Consider the following 18,981-nt stretch of genomic DNA (forward strand, 5'->3'; position numbering starts at 1 on the left):
ATAAATGAAGAAAAGTGTGTGTGTGTGTGCGCGTTCGAGTTCTAAGCCAGTTCGTGGTTTTTAATATTAAAAAGTTAAGGCGTTTTCTGTGTGTGCTTTTGTTTGTTGCTGTAATTTTAATACACAAAACACTGCCTCTGATACCCATACGTCTCTTCTCTAACGTCATTGCTATTAAATTATTGCACCCTTTCTTACTTCCTTTCACTGTCTCGCCTTTCCATGCATGCTTTCACATGCACCAAACCCTACCTCACTTCTTCTCTACCCTTTCACATCTATCCTTTCACACAATCTCGAGTAACAATTCAAGCTCACCATTACGAGATATTGTCTATTATAATTTGTTACGTATGACCGTCAGTCAAACAATTTTAAAATGCACCTGTTAAGGAAAAATTTTCACACCCTTGTAAGAAATTTTTTGTTTCTCTGTTCAATCAACGTGGGTTATCACACTTCATTTTTACCATTATTATAGTTTGTTTTTACTTTCGTTTTTCTACTTCTCTTTTTCATGTTAGGTCTTAGAGTTAATATTCAAAGCGAGTAGGCGAGTGCATAAATAAATTAAAACATTTAAGCGGTAACATGGAGCTAAGAAATGTAAACAAGTTTCAAACGTGAGAGAGATAGAGAGATGATTCAAGAAACAAAATGATTAAGCCTATGGTAGCAATAATGAATGTTCTGAATGAAATCTCTCTGCTTTCTACAACTAAATCTCTCTTATTTTTTTGTAAGAAATCTTTAACAAACTACCAATTGTTCTCTACTTTTACCTTCAAAATTGATTATTTTAAGAACTTTTGATGGTAGGGAAAAGGGTAAAAAAAAAAAAGTGTGAATATGCTATCTACATGGATGAGTGGCGATCGAAGTCCCACAATTGGAGTATTGTGTGATGTAGCAAAATCGAGAGGGAGAAAGAACTCGAGACGAGCCTACATAGTATTAAGTTATTGGTAAGGTAAAGGTCCATGAAACCTCCTGCAAATCATCCGGTCTACTCCGTTGTAACAATGAAGGTGAGAAGCGTTAGAACCAAACGTTGGATTGTGGCGGAATTATGGCAAATGGAAGATGTTGGACATGGTGTACAAAAGATGAATTGACAATTAAATTATTATGTATGTGAATCTATTGTTTAGGCGAAATAATATTATGGTTAAAGAACAAGTTTCGTCCTATAACTTGTTTTGTTTGCCCAATCAATTCAAACTTTACCTTCGAGATATATCATTCATATCCAAAAGTGGGAAAAAAACTAAAGAAATGTTGTACCTTTCAATCATTAGGGATACTCTTTGTCCTCACTACGAATATCAATAACGAAATGACAAAGAGAAGTACACAAATCGTCTAGACCTATAATGAACAATGTATATATTCGTTGAATAAAGTCATGCTCAAACTTCGATGATTTGACTTTTCTTTCCAACCGATCTTTTGACTTTTGTAACCAATATATATAAGATTAAATGTATTACCAAGAATTGAAGCTACAAATCGATTCTATTCGATTCAAACAAGTTAATGATTTAATAGGTGGGAAGAGGTTTGTTCATTCTTAATGATATTACCCACTTGAACTTATGGAGTGGCTAGCTTAGGGTAGACAAATAATCCAGCTATTACTGCCTTTATCAACCACCAAAGGGACTATGTTTTCCTGTTCCCTCAGGTTTATCAACTCCATCATATATTATCGCTTAAACTAGTATTTCTGACTTATATAATCTATAATCTATAATCCCGACTCTATCCATATCACTTTCGTATACTTTGAGTTTTTAGACATGCATCACTTTCATGCTGTCAAATCTTATGGAGTTCCACATACGAAATATCGGGTTAATGATATGATGCAGCATATAAGAACTCTCAAGCTATAAACCCCGTTTCAAAATCCTTGGCAAAACCAACCACGGAGCTCTCTAGAAAAGGAGGATTGGGCACTGAACATGAATAGAATGTCGACCACAAGCCCATCAACAACAATTGCACGAGTCTTAAGGATCAAATTAGAGTCACCACACCTATTGTTGTTCGTCGTTCATGTCTATTGAAAAAAGAGATAGTGAAAGAGATAAGAATAGATAGAATAGATAGAATAGATAGAATAGATAGAATAGATGGAATAGATGAATGTTGCAGTGTTTTATTATTGTCTACTGACTCGATGCTTAGAGGGTTACACAATTCCCGTATTTATAGCTTATCCACTGGACAAGAAATAGTAAATCAACGAAATCTAGAAAAATTCAAATCTACTACCAATTTTCTAAAATCTTGATAGTTTGAATATTTGAATCATATCTCAACCACTCTGAATCATCTCTTTTTGAATACTTTGAATCATATTACGAAATCTCTCCATTCATCTCTTTAAACTCGAGACGAAAATAAGTGAGTAATTGATATATATATATATAGTGGTTATATGTAAAATGAATATATAATTAATTAAAAAGAAAGGTGTTGGAGTGTGAAAAGACAATTTTATCATCCAAGGAATCCAATATTAATTGTTAAAATCAAGAATATTGTTGGGAAGTATAAGTGCATAGATTATAGTTTTCCTGAACACCAAGGGCAATTATTAATTTTACCAATATTCACCTTCCCTCCATAAATATCTCTTCCTATCCCTATCCCTATCCATATATATTTCCTGATCTCTAGGTTTTTAAGCACACAACTGGAAGAACAAACCCAACATTTTTATACCCCAACAAGAAAAAAATATATATTTTTTGTGTTTTGTAATGGAAAATCACGGCGATGACCCAAACAGTCCAAATCTCAGCTCCGACAGGGCGGAGCCAGTGAGATCACGGTGGACGCCGAAGCCGGAGCAGATTCTGATTTTGGAGTCCATTTTCAACAGTGGAATGGTTAATCCACCCAAGGATGAGACTGTTAGAATTAGAAAGCTGCTTGAGAAATTTGGCTCTGTCGGAGATGCCAATGTTTTCTACTGGTTTCAAAACCGCCGCTCTCGGTCTCGCCGCCGCCAACGCCAGCTGCAGGCGGCTGCAACCCACCAAGGTGGCAGTGCAATTCATTATGACAGTGGTTGTGGCGGTGGCAGTGTCATGAATTTTGCTCCTTCCTCTTCTTACCTTGGAGAAGGAGGGTCCTCCTCCTCCTCCTCTTCCGCCTCCGCCTCCGGCGGCGGCGGCGGTTTTTCGATGACCGATCACATGGGTATCTCTGAAATTGATCAGCCGATGGTTGTAACCCCCTCGTTTTGCCCTTCAGCAACCTCGAATTTAGAGTTCCAATCAGGTATGGGTATGCATGTTTGTTCAAACCCTCGTTTTATTTCACCAAAATATCCAAAAAAAGGGTTTTTGATGAAGACCCAATAATCAAAATGGATGGAATATAGTAAATTTAGCAACTTTTTTGATTCAGCTTTTTGAAGAGAGTTCCAATGAATTGTTCTCTTTTTGATGATGATGTGACAGTTCTTTCTTGAGCTGGAATTTTTGAACACTAATAGCATAAAAAAACGTTTGTTTTGAATTATTTGAATTGCTTCACGGGTTTGAGCATTAAATTTTGTGTAAAAATGTTTGATTTTGAAGGTTATATTATAATATTCATAAATGGAGTTCCGACAGAAGTGCCAAAAGGAGCGGTGGACATGAAGGCAATGTTTGGGGATGACACAGTGTTGGTTCACTCCTCAGGACTCCCAGTTCTTACCAATGAATTTGGAATATCACTGCACAGTCTGCAGCATGGTGAAACCTACTTTCTGGTAATTATTCTCTCTCTTTCTCTGTTTTTGAGCCTCTTAAACTTTCTATCTTCTTTCAATAATTCAAACAAACACATAATCTAACTCAATTTGAGTTGAAATTAGTACTAACCTCTTGGATGAACTCATGGAATTAGCTTAGGAGGGTTTTGGTGGAATGATTCCTAAGTTAATTAAGATGTGTTCCTTTGGATTAGTGCTAGAGAGTTTGATGATGAACAAAACACGCCATAATTTGATGTAAATTTATGCCAATGAACCCAAATGATGCCCTCAAATTTAGGACTAAAACTTCCTAGTAGACCACCTAAAATGAACTCAATGATGATGAAGGGGAGAAATCAAACCTTCAATTTCACAAGAAAGTGAGAAGTGTATAATCATCTTAGTTATGTTTAATTTAGCTTGAACTCCCGATTGAATTCGAGTGAAACTAGAGGAATTGAAAGGGAGTAGGAAACTGGATATGTGGTTGAAGTGGCATGTCATATGATCATCGTAGCTGTTCTTTAATTTCTATGCCAAATTCAACAAAAACAAAGGTGATGATGATGATGATGATATTAAGATTAAAATTAATTGGGTGGAATCTTGGTCGCGCAGGTTTCAAGGCCGACATGAGTTAGGAAAGAAACCAGCTGCAGCAGCAGCAACAACAACAGCGCCTACCAACAAGAAAATTAAAAACAGCTCTCAGATTTTCAAATGATTCGTCTTTTTTTGTAAGCTTTTTAGTGTTTGGTTTGGTTTGGTTTCTTTTTTTTAATGTTCTCCGGGAAATTGGATCTAAAAGAACAGAACTTTATGATAAAGCTTTATAGCTACCATACCCATTTCGTTATTTATATACATAAATATGTCTCTCTCTTTTGGTTGGTATGCTTATGTTATGGGACACCATTCCTTTGCTTCTTTCAAAACCCTAAAACAACTCTTTTCATGAAAGGAACGGTACCATTTTTTGCAAAAGCTTATGCCTACTTTCTTCGTTTTCCGCATGCAAAAGCTTTTACCTCCGAATTAAAATTTACAAGCAGTTACACGTATATCTGTTAACGGTTACTTGGTCAGCTCAATTCTATTTGTTACACCTAGATAAAGTGTTTATTTTTAGAACGATTATTCAATTGTTGTAACTATCATGAGTCATTGTCATTCAATGCATAACCGATGTATGAGCTAAGTGAACTTAGCTGAAGGGTTTGAATTTCAAGCTTAAGAGAAAAACATTAGTTCGCCTATTTGTGTGCTCTAGGATTACTCCATGCCCGGTTATCCATCAACTTTGTTGCCCTATACGACTATGGCACAATATGAAGAGAAAAGACTAGCCTCGTGAACATTGTCTCTCAAAGCGATGATGAAACATTCAATCTTCTCGACCTTAGTGTCGACTAAATTGACCTTCCCTTAAATTGCGACTAAAGGACTAGGCCATTATTAGTGTCAATCAACTTCTCCAACAACTCCCACAACAAAATGTGCATCATCTCTAAGCTTGTCTACTACACATCTCACCTTCTGGTCTTCTGGTCTTCAGGGCAATTCTAGTATATTATCGGGTACCAAGATAACCATGAAAAGGGCAAGTGTCCCACGTGTTCAAATCCTTCCGATACCTCCCTCCAAGTGTTATGCTCCCAATATCCAAAGCTAACTATTGCATAGACGTGGGTCTACAGTGGGTATCCCACCACGGTTTCGAGTCCAAGACATGACTCTATACTCTTTTTCTAAAGAAAAACATAAAAATCTTCATATTTGTAGATCGAAAAAACATCATTTACTTTAAATTAAAGTTGATATGAACATAGTTTTGGGTTTATAAAAGAAAAATCTGATACCAATAAAAATGCTGTGATTCAGTCATACATCATGAATCTTCCTCTTTTCAATATTGAGACAATCATCCAAATGCTTCCATCTTTCTATGAACTATATATTTCATCCATCCATCTCTATTAGTGTTTATGATGTAATTAAAAAAAGAGTATCCACTCATAAATAAAAAACAATATAACATCATATCATATTATTAAATTGGAATATTTCGATTAAAGAGAGAGAATAAAAATAATGTTGGAAGTTGATGAAAAACTGCATGGCAATGGATTAGGGAAGCTTCAAAAAACGATGCAACCACCTTGGACTTTGCCTACCGACAAATACAACCATTCTCTATCTGACGGATGTTTGTTTATGATGTTTTTTTTTTAAAGATTTTCTCTTTTTTTTTTTACTGCTTCTCTATTTAACCCCTCAACCAATCTCGAACCAAATATTTCTCATAAGAGTGTTGAAATCTCTTCCTACTATATGTGTTTTAAAACTTGAAGCTGACAACGATGCGTAATGGAACAAAGTGAATAATGTCTGCTGGTGATGGGCTTGAGCTATTACAGATCGAGCGATGTGTCAACGAGAATACTGACCTTGAACGAGATGATTTGGAATAATTCCAACAAAAATACTCAATTTTTTAAAATCTATTATTAATTTCTATATTAGTTTATATGATTTTGGACTTTGTTGGGCATGGGCCTTGAAAGCATTTATGTGGGCTCTAGATGCATTAATTGGGCTGGTTTTGGGCTTTGAAGTGTCTAAGAGACCAAATATTGGCCCATGACCACGTTCTTATCCCTTTTATGGGCTCCCATTTTCACCTATATCAGACTGCAAATCACTAAACCAAGTGCGAACCGAACTAGACCGTTTCTTCCTCGCGTAGCCTTATGCTCCCAGGAACCCTAGTTTCATTTTTTGCATGGCTGAAATCAGGTGAACGACGATGCTACCCCACCGTCACCTACATCCAATGGTGGCGGTAGACTATGGTGACAGTGAGAACGTCAAACTCGATCACAATCCACCCCCTTCGAGACCAGTCATTTACTTCTCCAATTGATGTGAGACACCCCAATCCACTTTTTTCGGGGGCCAGCATCCTTGCTGGTACACCATCTCGTGTCCAACCCCCTTCGAGGCTTAGCCTTCTCGTTAGTATATGACCCTGATACCAATAGTTGAGAGACAGGAGTTTGGGTACATTGCTTAGGACCCAGACTTTCTAAAACTTTAGTGTGAGGTATCACATTGATCGGAGAGTGGAACAAAATTTTCTTATAAACGTGTGTAAACTTCTCCCTAGTAACTCATTTTAAAACCATGAGGAACGGGGCAAGACAGACAATATATGCTAGTAGTGGGCTTAGACTATTACACTTAAACTAACCCGAGCTCGTTACGAGATGCATACTTGGATCACTTAAAGCGAAAAAATGAAAACATAGAAACTCCTACATTCTCATAGAAAACAAACAAAACTTTGTACCATCAAGAGATTCTAACTTTAAAATGACTCCTAAAATGAAAGTAAGGAGAGTGGGTAAGTTCTCCAGTTTAGCTGGTATCAATCATGCTGACCTCGCCTAACCCTAATCCATTGCTATAACTCACCAGACTCGACTTTGAGAAGAAGTAGATAGCTTTTGTTAGCTATTAGCTCTTGATATGATATCGGCCCAACCTTTAGGAGAAACTCTCTATTCATCTTAAGATGGAAAGTTCAAATAGTGGCACGTGTTGTTGAAGGGTTTCAAATGGGTTCATTAAAGATAGTATGTGGTAGAGGAAGAGCATTTGTGAACATTAATTGCAGAAGCATAAGTAGAAGCTCTTCATCTACAAAACCCCTAATCTCTTTAACAACCCATTTCCAAAAGAAACTCCAAAATCTTCATTTTTTTAATATCTTTTTGGCTTTCTCTCATCATTCTCTGCCATGCCTCACTGTACATTGTAGAGAGAAACAACGGAGATTGTTTTGTTTACATTTAGACTCTGCTTTTCATAAAGGAAACAGAGAAACAGAGGAGTAAAGTTACGAAGCTCCAACTCCAAGGAAATCAATGAACTGCATTTTCATATGGTGGCCGTCGTTCCCATTCATGCTTTCCCAGCCAGATGCTAAGGAGAGGTTCGTCGAGATCTCTGACTCCGCCCCTGAAACTTCCGAGTTCGACCCCGACGACTGCTCCGCCGCCATCACCTCCTCTGTTTTTTCCCAGCACCCGATCTTCCCCACACCCGCCGCCACTCCTTTCCTGCTGCACCATCCTACAATCCACAAAATATTCAAACTTCAAATCTCAACTCTGAGCTTAAAAACAATATAAAAACCATCACTTTATCAACTTACTAGGGGCAGGGGCAGGGGCAGGGGCAGAGGCAGAGGCAGAGGCAGGGGATTCATCGACGGTGCTGGAGATGGTGGATTCACTGGACACATTATGTTTATGGAAGGCTTTCCGGGAGGATCTTCTGTAAAGATTGGAGTATTGTCGATGTTTTCTAGCCATGATCACGTGCCAATGATTCTTGACAGCATTATCAGTTCTACCAGGAAACAAACGAGCGATCATGGCCCATTTGTTGCCGTACAATCTATGTGCTGTTAAAAGCCTCTCTTCTTCTTCCTCGTTGAAGGCCTTCCTGTTTATCCTTGGATCCAACTGGTTGAACCATCTCAATCTACAGCTTTTCCCTTCACACCCACAAAAAAAAGTCATAATCTTTGAAGAAAATACTCAAAACCTTAACAAAATTCCCTTCAACATACCTGATCTACCACGGAGATTCTCGGCGATCAAGTTCCAATTTTGGGGGCCATAATGGGCGACAAGCTCTTTGAGCTTAGCATCCTCCGCCGGTCTCCAATGGCCTCTAGCACAAAGCTTAGTGCGGCGGCGGGCACCGTTAGTTTTACCATCTTCTTCTTGTTTCTCTCTGTCCTCGCAATTTGATCTGCCGCTGTGACCGCCGTGGGACGGTGGTGAGAGATCGAGAGAGGCAGGAGGAGGGGGCGGCATGAAGGCGACATTTTGAAACACCCCATGAGTTTGAAAGGCATCGTTGAAGCATTGAAGGTTCATTATAGAATGGAAATGGAATCAGAAGAAGAAGAAGAAGAAGAAGAATGAGTGGTGGGTGGGTTAGATGTGAGTGTTTGTTGGGCAATATTTATGTCAAGTGTTTGAGAGAGAGAGAGAGAGAAGCACTCGTGTGAAGAAAGCAGGGAGAGGACACAAATGCTTTGATTACTCCAAGCTTGGTACTGCCATGGCTTGGGTTGGGGCTTAGCTTTTTCTTGGGGTTTGTGGAAAGAAAAAAAAACCAGACTCTTTGTCTCTTTCCTCTCTTTTTAACTCTATTTTCTTTTCCATTTTAAGGACAACATATAACACATCAACAACATTACATTAGGTGTCAATCATAAATCCTAGTTTCAAATCATACTAACGAAGCAGAAGATAATTATCCAAACAGATGGTTGAATTCATTCTACTCTGTTAGAGTTCACAACCCTATCCACTCGACCAAACTAAAAAATAAAGCTCACAGCCACCCCAATAATCCATTTTGTTCTCCTACAAATGACTGAAATTAGAATACATTCACACACAAAATGCGCATTTGTTTTATTTTGAGTTTCCCCTTCTCGATCCAAACCCTTTCGATTTAGCAACAAGAGTCGGTTATAGATTAGTCTTTTGGTTAATTTTCCCGTTCTTTTAGACTTTCTGACCCTTTTGGGTTGGTTGGTCGGTCTTGCTATTGGTATTATTGTTGGTNTAGAGTGTTCTCTCCGCAGGTACTCACACTCCTAAATCTTCCTGGGACTCATCTCTTAATTAGTAGTCCCTTGGTTTTTTTTTTTTTTTTTTTTTTTTTTTTTTTTTTTTTTTTTTTTTTTTTTTTTTTTTTTTTTTTTTTTTTTTTTTTTTTTTTTTTTTTTTTTTTTTTGATTTAAGGTATTAATATAAAAATGAGCACTGTGACTCAACTTGAAAATAAATAGAGCACTAGGAGAATAACATGTGACTTAAAAAAAATAAATATTAAGACAGAGTCCTTTTTGATTGATTGACCAAATTGTACACTCACGCATACATTTATGTCTCTGTAATTTGTTTCCTTTATCACCACCCAACCTACCTCTTTAATCAACATTTAATATCTACCTCTACGTACGCACATGCATACACATATGCATATACACACGGTTCGGTTCGGTTCGATCATTCGATGGTTGCGTGATTTAGGGTTTCAAACTTTGAGCATGGCCCGGGTTTTGAATTTGATATGATTTACGGGTTAATTTATAAAAGGAATTTGAAATTAGTATTTTTAATTCAAATATTTTTTAGAATTTTCAAACTTCTTTTTGACCATATAATAAATAAGAAAAGCAGTTCCGTTATTATATTCATGCTAAAAAACGATTTAAAAATAGCAAGAAAAAGTAAATTAGGAGAAAATTTTAAAGTTAGGAGAATAAATTTGTGATGCAATTCCAATAAAAACATTATAAAATATATAATACACAATATTTAATGAAACATTAGATATCGATATTTTAAATAATTAAACTACGCCCAATTTACCCATAAGATAATTTTAATTATTTTCTTTAAAGAATAATATATAGTGGGGATGGTGTGTGAATTATGAACAAGATTATTATTCTTCTTCTTCTTATTATATGGGTTTTGTTGGAATTGATGTGTTTGGGGAAGGGGACATTCATGTTTCCTTTTTAGAGGTGAAAAGATATCCCAAGTCCAATGGCATGCACATGATGACCTAGAATCAAATGCATGTTCAAAACCACACATGTTTTTATAACATTTGTCGTATTTTTAACGCTTTTCTCATTTAAGAGATCCCACGTCGGTCGGTGAGAAAAATGAAATATTTTTTATAAGGGAATGAAAAGCTCTCTCTAATGGGCCCGTTTTAATATTGTGAGGCTAACGACAATACGTAGCGGATCAAAATGGGTAAATTCTACTAATGATGAGAACCTCTTTCTAGTGGACACCTTTCAAAGTTACGAGGTTAACAATTAATATATAATGTAAAAATTATTTTCTTATATTTAAAAATTATTTTTTTATTATTTTCTTTAAAATAATCGTATTTAAAGATATCCTTAAATATATAATGTAAAGTATAAAATATTAAAATACCTTTTTATTAAAAAAATCATTTTCAACATAATGCGGCAATGGTAAAATTGATCACGAAACTTATGTAAAAGGAAAAATAATTAAAAAAATAATAATAAAAAGAGAAACTGCGGAAAAAAAAAACCAAGTGCTTGACTGGTTTTCACAAACCATTCATTGTATTTAAGTACCTTTTTTTTTTTTCTTTTTCTTACTAACTTGAAATAAATAAAATAAAATAAAATAAAGAATTTGCTCTCGATTTCTTTCTTTATTTTTTATTCATTTGATTATTAATTTAATTCAAATTAAGATTAATTTAAAAAAATCTCTCTTTTAGGCACAAAAAGGATATTTTCCCTTAATTTTCTGTCATTTGATATATAATTCTAAAAAGGGTGTCAAAGAAAATAAAGAAGGTGAAAGTGAAAGTGAAAAAGGAAGGGTAACAAAATAAATTAAAAAAAAAAAAAGAAAAGAAAAGAAAAAAGAATTTGGAGTTGATTACTCAAATCCCAATAGCATAAAGAAAGAGCCGGTGAATTCAGTGAGTCAGGTATTTACCATCCATCTTACCCACTTTTACCACAGTTAAAACTTTTTTAGTAAATTCTTTTGATGAGACCTGACATGTCATGTGCATGTGGTAAGTTTTTAGGTAGAGCATAATATTATATTTTGGATAAAAAAAATAAAAAAAAATTGAGCGGTTGAAAATGTGATATTAATAAAAATTTAATTATTATCTTCGATAAAACTTTAAAATTATCTATTTTAAATAGAGTTGGAATATTTTAAAAGAATTTGTGTCGGCCGTAATTATTTTGATGAAATTATAATAAATTAATTAGTTAATTGAGACCTGATAATTAGTTTAGTTTTCTCTCTCATACTTTTTTTTTTTTTGGACGGACAGTGGGATTCGTTTTTATTTATAGTATAAGAATAATAATTGGGTTTTTCAGAATCCGATCCACGTGTCCCTTCACACGTGCGGGATCCGTTCGTGGAAACGATTTTGAAATGTGGGCCCCATCTCATGAAAGTGTAGGGCCCATCTGACGTCACACTGATTCTTCACTACTTGCTCTTCACTACCTTTGCAATCTCTCTCTCTCTCTCTCAGAATAATAATAATAATTATTATTATTATATTTGTTATTTTGTCTTTTTTTTTTTTCCCATGAACTCATAATTAATTTTCTTGACTTAATTTCTCTTTTTTAAATGCTGGGAAGAACACGTAAGAGATTGCAATTCTAACCTCTACAAAAATTATTTATGTATTTCTTTTTCTATTTACTATTTTACTTTACGGTAATTCTTGTTATTTATTTTTCTTTACTATCTAAAAGTTAAAAAAAAAAAAATCAAATTAAAATTATTCAAAACTAATTAAAATTTAAAATTATATTAAATTAATCTTATTATCTTTTTAAATTATTTTTCAAATTTGTTCTTATTTATCATATATGTTAAATTAATAATTAAAATATTATAAAACTTAAATACCATAAATTAAATAACCACCAAGTTTGATCTAATATTACAAAATTTCATTAAAATTACAATTTCGATATTATTTTTGTAATTAATGATAATATTTGATAGTTACAAAATTGGCTTATTTGAGGGATAAGGAAAACCAAACTAAAAAACGAAAATAGAACCACATTAGGACAAGGTCGAGTATATATAATTTTAGAACCACATTAGGTACGTATACATACGTTGTGATTATTTGTGTTCCAAAATTAGCAAAATATTTTTGTGACAATTACAAATCAATTTTATGACGTTCTATGTACAACAATATACATTTAGTGACCGTCCTAATTAGATAGAAAACATGAGTTATTACAAAATTATGTAATTAGGAAAAATAACATAAAAGTATATATTCTTTTTTTTCTTTTTTAAAATTTGAAATACAAATTAAATTTTATATTTTGTATTTGTAAGAGTTTTACTTATTTATTTATTTATTATTATTATTATTTTATTTTGGGTTTAGGGTAGGATATGAAAATTATTGATGTTTCCAAAACCTAAAAAACCAAAGCTACATAATTAATTTATTTTAATAAAAAAAAAGCATATATAAATTTTGGTGTATAAAACAAAAAGAGAGATCTTTTTCATAATTTATTAAAGTTTTAGGGAGAAAAAAATAAAATAAAATAGGAAATTAGTTAGAAATGTTGGGGTTTAAATGCAAAAGACAAGAAAAAGCGGGCTTTGTTGAAAATATAAGCCATATTTTTTCCTTAGAGACGCGTACCGCCGATTGCACACCATCACCTTTACAAAAGTTTGACTCATCTTCTTCCTCTCTTTTCCAATAGGAAGGTTTGAACTTAACATGGTTCCATACGGAGTCGCACATCTTGATTGGATCTGCACCGAGCTCAATAAATGTAGCAGTTCAAGTTCATTATTAGTAGATATTATTCGTTTTAATCCGTTACGTATCGTCGTAAGCTTCATGATTTTAAAACGCGTCTACTAAGAAGAGGTTTCTACCCTTATAAGAAATGTTGAGTTCCCCTCTCCAACTAATATGGTATCTCACAATCCACCCTTTTTGAGGGTCCAACGTCTTTGCTGACACACTGCCTCGTGCTATACTATTTGTAATACCCTAAGCCCACCACTAGTAGATATTATCCGCTTTGGCTCGTTACATATCGTTGTTAGTCTCATAGTTTTCAAACGTGTCTACTAGAGAGAGGTTTTCATACCCTTATAAAGAATGCTTTGTTCCCCAATCCAACGAATGTGAGATCTCACAATTCACCATCCTTGGAGGCCATCGTCTTCGTTGGCACACAACCCAATGTCTGGCTTTGATACCATTTGTAACAGCTCAAGCCCACCACTAGTTGATATTGTCCACCTTGGGCTGTTACGTATCGTCGTCAGCCTCACAGTTTTAAAACACGTATGCTAGGAAAAAGTTTTCATGCTTTATTTCCCTCTCCAACCAATGTAGGATCTCCCAATATACTTTCATTACTCTTCTATTCTCGAGCCTGTAACATGGAAGTAAGGTAATAATATATACATACTCTTAACCTAATGGTTCAACCATTACAAAATTTAATGGGTGGTAAAGTTTTTTTTGCTAGAAAGCTTGTGGAGAAAGAGAATTCAAATTTAAAATGTTTTGTTATGATTCATATATATTTTATTATAACAAATTGCAATGGTGGAAGTCTCCATCGATGATGTATTAAAAATGATATATTAATTGATAATTGGGCTATGCCGTTATATCGAAGTGTATAATAAACTAAGCCACTAACCTAAAGTTTAGGTCTCACATAGTCATATATAGATATATATTTTTTCTTTGTTCTTATTAGGTACCTTGCTTTTGTTGATGCATCAATCATTTTCCATCTTCTTTTGGAGGGGACACAAAAAGTCAAAATACATACAAAACCATATCTATATACCCTATATTAAACAAATCAAATACGAACAAAAATTCACGAACATGACCCAATTAGGGTTTGATGTGATTGATTTTAAACGTAAACTTCGACTAGACCACATGAAGATGCAACACGACTTACCAGATGTAGAACCCATATCTTTTAGCTAGCTCAACAAATACACGTTGGAATAAGTTAATGTATATTTTATCTACTGGTCTGTATTGAAGTTAACCGTTAACCACTCGTAACAAACACATAATATTAATATTTTAATCAATAAAATTATACTCTGTGTGATGTGAGGTTAGGGTTAGTAAAAGAATGGAATTTATATAATATGGTTTAATTAGGACGTAATCACATCACATGGCTCTGAATTTTATACTGTATTAATAACATCAACCGACACTATAGTGGTTTTATATTATACTCTCACATTAATACTTTAATCTATAAATTAACTAATTAAAACATTATAATAATTCTAGGATTAAGCTAACGACCAAGATAATGTCAGTTGTCTCACCCTTTGCTCTTCCCAAGAAATTAATATCTTAATATTTAATTACAAAAAAAAAAGCTCTTGAAAAACTTGTGCAAATACAGTGAATCATTCTAATATTAAAATATTAATTATGTTTTGGGGAAATTAATTTTGCATTTTCCTAGAAACCAAGCAGCCCCCACTAGTTATATTTTTTTTAATTAACTATTTATATATATGTATATATTATCCAACATTCATTCTCAATATTCCTTTTGTTAATAAAAACACGTTTAAATTTTTATTAAAAAAAAAAATCAGCATTGTAATAGCCATCCTCCCACTCCTAATAAATATTGTTCGTTTTAAATTAGTTATATATCGTTTGCAGTATCACAATTTTAAAACAAACATGTCAGTTAAAAAGAGGTTTCTAATTTCATTCTACTCTCCAACCGATATAAGATCTCAAACTATCGCGTTAGAAGAGAAAAGTATGAATTAAAAAAAGGAACGAAGAAAAAAACAAATATGTGGAGTACTATGTTACCAACCTCTTTTTTATACCTAACATTTCACTTTTATCCTTTGTCTTTTTTTATTTTCATTTATACCCCTAATTAAGCATTATATCACAATTTTAACCTTTTGGTTCGGTAATAATAAGGGGAATTTGGGTTTCGCGAGAGGTTGTAGTTAAAAATAGTTTAAAAATCGTCATATCGTTTTAAGTCAGTGTCATGTCTATTTTTCATCGGTATAAAGTTTAGATTACAATTAAATCAATTCTCTCTTTAAAGCTGTAATTATTAAGAATACACCTACTCTCATAATTGGTTTATCTTAGATTAGGATTGAACGATATAAACCTTCCTCGCTAACGAACTAACAAATTAAAGCTAAAAGAATTATAAGGAACTGAAAATGAAATTATTAGGATTGTAATTAGCAAATATTGTGAGAGAATTATAATTAGATTAGATTTGGATAGGAAATGAAAGTCCCTTTCATGTTAGTTACTTTGGTAAACACAAAATGGGATTCCAATACCATTAAAGATGGTGTAAATCAATTTGACATTCAACAATAACTTTTTTTTTTTTTCTATGAAAGACAAATAATTAGTCTACAAATGGACCCCAAAAATAAAGCTGTGGAAAAGTAATTCCATCCTTTTGGTCGGGTTTAAATTAAAGATAATTTTCTACTTAAACGATCAACAAAATTTGATATGACACACAGAAAAGCATATGTAGCATTATTTAGAATGGTATGATCTTTATCTTATTGACCATTTTGTTGGTTTGGAGAGGTGCACTAGACATTTTGTCATCATTTCCTCGTCGTTTCGATTTTAAAGGCTATGTACGCACGTTCAAAACACTTATCTCTAGAAAGAGGAGATAGTAATGATCGATTGTAAACATATAGGCTCAAGATTTTAAGTAGACTATAAATTTGTTATCAAACGGAGTGTTTGCATCATTAGATACTAGAGGTGTATATTCAATTCGAAAACTCGAACCAATCCAACCCGAACTATAGTGGTTGGGTTGGGTTCATTTTTTCTGAACCCTTTAGTTTCAAGTTCATGGGACAAAAAAATTCGAAAAACGAAACTGAAAAATTTTAAGATTTTAAGTGGACTATAAAACGAAACTAAAAGTAAACATAAATAGATTAAAATGATAACTCGACCGTCTTCTAGAAACATATGGATGTGGCTAAAGGCATTTTGGAACAGTGTAATTAAATAAATAAAAGAAATATATTGCTTTAAATTTTGTACGCCCATCACGTTCACTAGGTTTGGGGGTTTTTGAAGCATGCGCACGCAGCCTTTGTTGAAAACAAAGCCAATAAATAAAAAACAAAGCCATCATTCCCCAAAATATAACCCATTATAAATTATAAATGGAAAAAATAGATAAATTAATTTTTTAAAAAATATAATTATTAAAGACTATGATATAACATTAAAATTTGAAATTTTAAAACATTTTTTTCTTATGAAATATATTTATTTATTAAAATAATTAATAACTAATTTTTAAAATAATAATATTGAGAATTTTGTTTAAATCTAATTTAAGTTTAATTAATGAAATTGGAATTATTAAACACAAAAGGTCCGAACAAAACGGACCGTTTTTTACGCAAAAAAAGGGAAGGGGAGAGGGGCCTCTCATATTCCGCACGTGTAAAATTATCCATTAATATATATATTATATATATTGGGTTAACTTCCATAAACCAAACTAAAGACCCTACATTTTTGATATTTTAAATTTTCACCCCTCATAATTATTATTCTTTTCACATCTATCCTGGCACTATTCTTTAATGCATTTTCAAAAAAGTCCTCCTTAATATGGACTCTTTTCATTATGCGTTACTACAAAAAGTTATGCAATTTCAAAACTCCCTCACCTATATTTCCATAATAAAATTAAAACAACAGAGACTTATAAAATTATCTTGTTGTTCGTTACGAGGGCTAAACCCTCATCTAGCCCTAAATAATTTAAAATTGATATGTGTGTTCCCTAGACTACAAAATAATTTGCCATATATATAACAAGTGTTGAACAAGGGATTTTTCACTCAAATACCGGGAAAATAGCCCATTCCCATCAACTCAACTAACATTAATTTGAAAAATATGTCACATCTACCTTTAATGTAATATTGACAATATTAATAATTAGGAAAAAAATAGCAATCAATCACATTAGAATATCACTAAATTAAAAGCACCAAATCTAAAAACTTTTTACTTCTTGAATCGAAATTGAGAAGAATGGAATCATATCTAATTCATTTCCAAAATAAAACAAAACTAAATAAAGATGATCTAAAAATATTGAGCTTATTTGTTGCCTGATCTCTACCAATACCCTCCTCTCGAATCAGTTTGTATGTATTAATTTTCCTTTATTTTTCAAGGCAGTCGATTTTGAATCTCCAAAAAATAAAAGATAAAAGACAAGAACGTACTGACGTCTTGGTGCAATTCATTTGGATCAAAATGGTCTTTTTTTTTCTTTTTTTTTTTTTTACTCGTGTTTAGTCAACACGAAAACATGAAAAGGTGACATGTCTTATTGTGATTTAGTCAAACGATGTTGGTCTGTTTTTGGAAGAATGTATGTAGCAATATGTATTCAATTGAATTCTAGGTTGGTTCAGTGGTTACATCTGGACTTTTGTACTAAGCCGTCCTCAATTTTGACTTGAGGACTGTTCTAAGTTCTTAATATCAATGGGTACGCCATTCTGTTCATGCCCAAACAGACAACCATTGTATTTGGACCCTTTTTCAACATTCTTCTTCTTCCCATACTTTTCTAGTCAATTTAAGAGAATGTATTACATTTTGATATATATACATTCAATCTATGATCAATATATAAAAAGCATATATCATATAAATACATGAATGAAATCAAGCATAATAACAAATTCGATTCAATTGATTGAACCATTGAATATTATATCAAGTCTACGTTTAGCCATGCATATTCAAATAAAAATAACAAGGTCTCATACCAACATATATAACCAAGTTTAAAAGATATAAAAAAGAAGACAAATTAGGTTCAGCATGGCGATATCTTGTTCCTAGTGGTATTATCTCCACGATCTTGAGTCCCAAAAATCACTCTTCGAGATCTAAAATCATCCTCCCAACTCACAAATTTGGAACTTTGGTATATATATATAAGATAGTATTGAGACACCTAAGTGAATGAAAGGATCGGAGACACCTAAGTGAATGAAAGGATAGTGTTGAGATACTCTACCGCGACGTTAAGATGTTAAGGATGAGAACTCCCCGGCTTTGTGGCAACATTTTGGGCATAGAGATGTTGAAATCTCAGGATATATGACTTGAATCATTCCCGACTTTTCAATCGGCTCTTCTATTTACACCCAATTAGTTTCAATCATCATAATTCTTCCTGAAACCAAAATCATTGAAATATCCCTTCTAATCTAAAATCAATAGCAATAGAGAAACGACACAACACTCGTGTGAAACGACACATCACACAGCAACATAAAGCTTCTGGTTTCCCTTCTCCATCCCATAAACACACGACAAACACCCAATAAGACCATCTATTCAACACTGAACAACGACTCATCTTCCAAAGAATCCAACCAAACCAATCCTCCAGAAACACATTTCTCCCATAAAGCATCTCAGAGAGCTCATTTACAGGAGCAAGGAGGCCTGATAGGAATTTGACCAGTCATTTCCCTTGCACACAACAC

General features: G+C 33.4%; 2 protein-coding genes across 2 annotated transcripts; one reads left to right on the forward strand and one right to left on the reverse strand.

Annotated features, from left to right (window-relative positions):
- The first annotated feature begins 2,745 nt into the window (after positions 1-2,745).
- On the forward strand, positions 2,746-4,538 carry LOC111470259 (WUSCHEL-related homeobox 11-like). The gene is made up of 3 exons (XM_023115817.1): positions 2,746-3,291; positions 3,594-3,769; positions 4,373-4,538. The coding sequence occupies exons 1-3, from the start codon at positions 2,769-2,771 to the stop codon at positions 4,388-4,390; spliced, it is 717 nt and encodes a 238-aa protein (XP_022971585.1). The 5' UTR covers positions 2,746-2,768; the 3' UTR covers positions 4,391-4,538.
- Positions 4,539-7,399: 2,861 nt separating this feature from the next.
- Positions 7,400-8,936, reverse strand: LOC111470258 (transcription factor CSA-like). Its single transcript, XM_023115816.1, has 3 exons — positions 8,391-8,936; positions 7,971-8,315; positions 7,400-7,888 (listed from the first exon to the last, which is right to left on the reverse strand). The coding sequence occupies exons 1-3, from the start codon at positions 8,701-8,703 to the stop codon at positions 7,653-7,655; spliced, it is 894 nt and encodes a 297-aa protein (XP_022971584.1). The 5' UTR covers positions 8,704-8,936; the 3' UTR covers positions 7,400-7,652.
- Between the last annotated feature and the right edge of the window lie 10,045 nt (positions 8,937-18,981).

This window comes from Cucurbita maxima, unplaced genomic scaffold, assembly GCF_002738345.1.
Source record: "Cucurbita maxima cultivar Rimu unplaced genomic scaffold, Cmax_1.0 Cma_Scf00043, whole genome shotgun sequence".
Taxonomy (NCBI): Eukaryota; Viridiplantae; Streptophyta; class Magnoliopsida; order Cucurbitales; family Cucurbitaceae; genus Cucurbita; species Cucurbita maxima.

Bases quoted from the DNA above. Each gene is read 5' to 3' on its own strand.
- LOC111470259 (XM_023115817.1), top strand. From the start codon at position 2,769: ATGGAAAATCACGGCGATGACCCAAACAGTCCAAATCTCAGCTCCGAC. The intron at 3,292-3,593 runs GTATGGGTATGC...TTGATTTTGAAG, and splicing joins GAATTTAGAGTTCCAATCAG to GTTATATTATAATATTCATA.
- LOC111470258 (XM_023115816.1), bottom strand. From the start codon at position 8,703: ATGAACCTTCAATGCTTCAACGATGCCTTTCAAACTCATGGGGTGTTT. The intron at 8,316-8,390 runs GTATGTTGAAGG...GTGGGTGTGAAG, and splicing joins GAATCTCCGTGGTAGATCAG to GGAAAAGCTGTAGATTGAGA. The intron at 7,889-7,970 runs GTAAGTTGATAA...TGTGGATTGTAG, and splicing joins TGCCCCTGCCCCTGCCCCTA to GATGGTGCAGCAGGAAAGGA.